At 56.0% G+C, this 5,790-nt stretch overlaps 1 protein-coding gene across 1 annotated transcript; it reads left to right on the forward strand.

The window, feature by feature from the left end:
• Window positions 1-2,711: 2,711 nt before the first annotated feature.
• Window positions 2,712-3,828, forward strand: LOC144246432 (olfactory receptor 14J1-like). Its single transcript, XM_077783824.2, has one exon. It carries the CDS (start codon window positions 2,731-2,733, stop codon window positions 3,661-3,663), a length of 933 nt encoding a protein of 310 aa, XP_077639950.2. The 5' UTR covers window positions 2,712-2,730; the 3' UTR covers window positions 3,664-3,828.
• The last annotated feature ends 1,962 nt before the right edge of the window (window positions 3,829-5,790 follow it).

A 5,790-nucleotide genomic window follows, 5' to 3' on the forward strand; every position in this document is an offset into this window, starting at 1 on the left:
GCAAAAGCCAAAGTCCTTTGAAGAACCTGCAGTCCCTGGGAGCATGAAGGAGCCCCCAGGGCCATTCCTGACCAAGGCTCCCCAGGGACTCCTTCCAGCAGATCCTTGACCCCACTGGGATGTGGGCTAGGGGGGGATGCTGAGGGCAGGACCAGGGGCTGACAGTGCCCAGCCTGGCTGGGGCTGTGCCAGGAGGCCCCAGGGCCTCAGCAGAAGGTGTCTCCTCACAGCCCTTGGTGGCACAGACCCTGCTGTGCCCCAGGGCACCAAGACTTGGCTTCTCTTTGTCCCCACCTGGCATCAGTGCCTCCAGTTCTCTGCCCTGCCTGGGGCCTGGGGACACTTTCTCAGTCATGTCCCTCAGTGGGACCCATTAAAAGTCCAAGAAACTTTGGAGTTGGATTCTGGAGTAGTTTCTGCAGCTCCCTCTCAGGGCCTGATGCTCAGGGCCTGAGCACAAAGCCCCAGAGGCTCATTAAAGTCCTTGTGCTGTGTCTGTGCTGCTGAGCTGGGCTGGGCTCCTGGCACAGAGGGTGATCCTGGTAACCAAGCAGAGCTTCAAAAGCACATTTCTCTTGCAGAGCAGCTCTTCTGCCAGCCCAGCAGGGCTGGGGCACTGCCTGCAGCCAGCCCGGGCACAGCACAGAGGCACAGAGAGCTTCAATCAGTCAGGGCTGGGAAGGGGCTGAGAAGTGCCTGGGGCAGAATCACTGCCAGCCCTTGGCACAGGAACCTCTGGCTGCAGGACAATGCAGCTGCAGCTCCTGGAGAGATCTCCTAAAGCTGGAACATGCCAATGCCCACAGACCCTGTGAGTGCATTCTCTGCTCATCTCCTGTGCAGAGCAGCCAGGGGTGCCCAGGACTGTCCTGCAGAGCAGGGTCCTGCAGCCCAGGGCGCTGTGCTGGGCCAGGGACTCTGCTGCCTGCCAGGGACAGCTCTCAGCCGGCCCTGGAGCTGCTCCCAGCGCTGGCCAGGAGCTGTGGGGGGAAGGAGCCACCCTGAGCAGGGCAGGTGCTGCTGTGAGAGGGGCTGGGTGGGGCAGGGCTGCTCCCAGCTCCAGACCAGCCTGGGCACAGCTCCGGAGGACACTTCCCAAAGAAAGTAAGCCTGGGATTGTTTTAAAATTCAGGAGCTTTCCTGAGGGTGTTTTCAATTTCCTGCTTGGAGCAGGATGGGAAAGACAAGGTTGCTGACAAAGATTTTTGCTATTTATATATTTTTCATATAGCCATAGCTCTGTAAAGAACTATTATATTCTTTTAAAGTTATAATCTCTACTTTACTGTATTAAACTCTTAATTAGCTTTATCAAACTACTATTGTGTACTTATATAATAGTAATCTTTGCTGACACTAGTATGTTTCCTACCTTTCTCTTAGATTTTAGAACAATAAACTGACTGTCTAAATATATTCCTGAAATAGTGTATAGTCTTATTACCAGGAAGAGTGCCTACAAGAAGAACATTTTGGTTTTTGACCACAATGTGAACAGTCATAACTAAAACTGGGGAAAAGAAGCCCTAGGACCTACTCCAATGTGTTTGAGCCAGGGGAGTGTAACTTGGGCAAGTGAATCTCCTATTGGATGTTCCCGGTAAATATCCTAATTAATCAACCTTAATGAATTGTTGAAATCAGAGGCTGGGTGTGCCCCATCCCCAGTGGGGCACATGGAGGTTTCCAATAAAGGTCTGGTTTTTACTTTACTGTTCTAACACTGTTGCAGGAGGTTTTTTTTTCTCTTTTGATTATAGACAACAGGGGGATCAGAGAAGCAGAACAGGAATTGTAGTCCCAGAATCACAGAACATTCTGAGTTGAAAGAACACACAGGATCATCAAAGGAATGTTTGAACATGTACAGAGACTCCAGAACTGTGACTTTGGGTGGTCAGTGTCTCTGCTGGGAGCCTCCCAAAGGGCCTTCAGCCACTCCTCAGCCCTGGGCAGCAGCAGCATCACCTCTGCAGGGCCCAGCAGGGCTCTCCTGAGCTGCCCTTGCCCAGCTGCACACAGAGCCTGCCCCAGCCAGGGCCCTGCACACAGGCAGGTTTCTGTAGGGCCGGGCCGAGGGCACACAGGGTGGGATGGGCTCTGTGAGCGCTGGCAGGGACAAGGCACCTCTCAGGAGGGGATGTCCAGGCCCAGGGAGATGCTCAGGGAAGCAGAGGGGCTGAACAGAGCAGTGCTGGGGGAACAAGCCCATCCAGCCCCTCACCTTCCCTCAGCCACAGGGAATCCTTTGCCTCTCACATCTCTCAGTGGCAAACTCTGAGTGCAGCAGCAATACTGAGGATTTCTGACCTCAGAGAGCCAGCAATGATGTGTGGGTAGGAAAACAATTCCTTAAACCAACGCCTGCCATTCCTTAGACCTGGGAGTGCAGATGCTAGCAAGCTTTTCTGCAGTAAAAGAAACTTCCATGACAAATCCTAATATACAGCCTTATCCCTCTGCCACATGGCCACAAACCCAGCGCAGCAGGGCAGGGATGGCTCCTCGAGAGCCCCCATGCACAGCCCTGGATGCTCCTGGCACACTCAGCCAGCACAACTGGAGCTCAGGCAGGGACCTGGGTGAAGGTTTTCCCAGAGCAGGAACAAGGGTGGGTGAGTTCCAGCAGAACAGGCTGCAGGGAATGGCCCAGGCTTGGCTCCGAGCAGCCTCTCCTGACTTGTCCCTGTCCTTTCTCCATGAACAGGTGCCCATGTGCAGCCACAGCAAATGTCCAACAGCAGCTCCATCAGCCACTTCCTCCTGCTGGCACTGGCAGACACGCGGCAGCTGCAGCTCCTGCACTTCTGCCTCTTCCTGGGCATCTCCCTGGCTGCCCTCCTGGGCAACGGCCTCATCATCAGCGCCGTAGCCTGCGGCCACCACCTGCACACGCCCATGTTCTTCTTCCTGCTCAACCTGGCCCTCAGCGACCTGGGCTCCATCTGCACCACTGTCCCCAAAGCCATGCACAATTCCCTCTGGGACACCAGAACCATCTCCTACACAGGATGTGCTGCACAGCTCTTTTTTTTTGTCTTTTTCATCTCAGCAGAGTATTTCCTGCTGACCATCATGTGCTACGACCGCTACGTGTCCATCTGCAAACCCCTGCACTACGGGACCCTCCTGGGCAGCAGAGCTTGTGCCCACATGGCAGCAGCTGCCTGGGCCAGTGCCTTTCTCAATGCTCTGCTGCACACAGCCAGTACATTTTCCCTGCCCCTGTGCCATGGCAATGCCCTGGGCCAGTTCTTCTGTGAAATCCCACAGATCCTCAAGCTCTCCTGCTCCAAATCCTACCTCAAAGAACTTGGGATCATTACTGTTACTGTGTCTGTTGGATTTGGTTCTTTTGCATTCATTGTTTTCTCCTATGTGCAGATCTTCAGGGCTGTGCTGAGGATCCCCTCTGAGCATGGACAGCACAAAGCCTTTTCCACCTGCCTCCCTCACCTGGCCGTGGTCTCCCTGTTTGTCAGCACTGCAGTGTTTGCCAATCTGAAGCCCCCCTCCATGTCCTCCCCATCCCTGGATCTGGCCCTGTCAGTTCTGTACTCGGTGGTGACTCCAGCCCTGAACCCCCTCATCTACAGCCTGAGGAACCAGGAGCTCAAGGCTGCAGTGAGGACACTGATGACTGGATTCTTTCAGGAACATTAAAGTGCTGGCCAACTTCTGCAAATCACTTACAATAAAAGTCATCTTTGATATTTGTTTTTGGTTTCATTTTGCAGGTTCTTATTCTTTGTTTTACTTTTTTTCATATTGTCCACAATAAATGAATTTTTTGGTGCCATTTCTAATTTTCTTTCCCTCAACCTTCCCTGTGGCCACAGACCATGTCAGTGAGGGGCTGTGCTCTCAAGAGACTCAAGAATATCCCAGCACATTTTTCTGCATAGATGCCCTTTTGTTGCCTTCTCTGGAGCTTCAGCAGCAATGTCTGTGTGCAGAGCTAGGGCAGATCAGTGCTGGCACAGCAGCTGTGCCCAGGAGCAGCAGCACTTGGTGCTGCCAGTGCTGCTCCCGTGGCCCTGCCCCGCTGCCCTGGTGGCCCTGGTGTTGCTGCAGGGCCTGAGTGCTCTCGGGGCCGGGCACAGTCCTGGGGGTGGCAGTGCCGGGGCTGCAGCAGGGACAGGCCATGGGCACTGCTGGGGCAGCGCTGACGCCTCAGGCCAGGGCCTGGGGGCTCCAGGCTCCTTGCCCAGGCTCTCTCAAGAACACGGCCAGGCCAATGCTCAGTACAGAAAACCCCCGTGAGCAGCCCCAGGCTGGCTGTGGGCAGGCTGGGGGCAAACAGCATGGCTGGTGCTCTGCAAGGGCCCTGGGGGAGACGGGAAGGAGCAGCAGAGCAGGGGCTGATCCATCCCCAGTGCGCTGCACAGCCCAGGGCAGCGTCCCAGAGCGTCCTCATGGAGCTGCCAGCAACATCCCCCCTCTGCAGCCCTGGCCTCTGCCCCAGCTCACAGAGGTGCCGCATCCTTGCAGGCACAGACACGGCAGCACTGGCTCAGCAGCCCCTGTTTGCATTGCACACAGCAGGCAGGAGCACCCCCATGCTGGTGCTGTGGGGACATGAACCTGAGGCAGCACAAATGCCATCAGCCCCTGGGGCCAGGAAGGGCTGGGGGACACCAGGGAATCCACTCAGCTTTGTCCTGGCCTCTGCAGTCAGCCAGAAAGTTTGTTCCCATCAGCTGGGAGTTTCCTGTCCCACTGCAGACGCTGCTGCTCAGAGCCAGGGCTGCCTGGTAGCCACCCCCAAACTGCCCTGAGAATTTCCTTAGTTTCCCCTTTGCTTTCTTTACTCTTCCTTCTACAAATTTCTTCCTGTTGTCCACCCCTGTTCCCTCCCCTGCACACAGCCCATCCCTGTTTGCCCTTTCCTCTCTGGCCCCACTCCCCATTGCAGTTCCTGACTTGGCACCATGGGAACTTCCATTGGGAAGCAGGATCATCCCACAAGTGCTGCAGGAATTGTCTGCAGGCTCCTGCAGTGCCTGGTGCTGCTCCCTTGCCAGAGGCACCCCAGGCCAGGGGGGCACATCTGGGCTGCTGTGTCTGGCTGTGGGGCTCTCTGTTCTGGGCAGTGAGGAGGAGCTGCAGAGGATCTGCAGGACTGACAGGATGGGCTTTGGGGCTGTGAGGAGAAGCTGAGGGACCTGGGCTGCTGGAGCTTCTGAAGAGGAGGCCCAGGGCTCCTCCTGCAACTGCTCCAAGGGTGGTTTCAGAGAATCCCAGAATCAGCAAGTTTGGAAAAGACCTTGGAGATCATCAAGTCCAACCTGTGCCCTCACACTGCCTTGTCTCCCCTGAGCCTCTATTTCTCCAGGATAAACAACCCCAGCTCCCTCAGCCGCTCCTCACAGGACTTGTGCTCCAGACCCCTCACCAGCCTTGTTCTCCTTCTCCGGACATGGTCCAGCCCCTCCATGTCCTTCCTAAATTGGGGGGCTCAGAACTGGACACAGCACTCGAGGTGCTGCCCAACCAGTGCCCAGCACAGGGGAAGAATCACTGCCCTGCTCCTGCTGGCCACACCATTCCTGATCCAGGCCAGGAGCCATTGCCCTTCTTGGCCACCTGGGCACACAGCTGGCTCATGTCCAGTCTGCTGTCCATCAGTCCCTGCAGGTCCCTTTCTGCCTGGCTGCTGTCCAGCCCCTCTGTCCCCAGCCTGTAGCACTGCAGGGGTTGTTGTGGCCAAAGTGCAGGACCTGGCACTTGAACTTGTTAAACCTCACCTTGTTGGATTTGGGCCCTGGATCCAGCCTGCCCAGGGCCCTG

Source organism: Lonchura striata, chromosome 35 (genome assembly GCF_050655825.1).
Source record: "Lonchura striata isolate lonStrDom1 chromosome 35, ASM5065582v1, whole genome shotgun sequence".
NCBI classification, from domain to species: domain Eukaryota; kingdom Metazoa; phylum Chordata; class Aves; order Passeriformes; family Estrildidae; genus Lonchura; species Lonchura striata.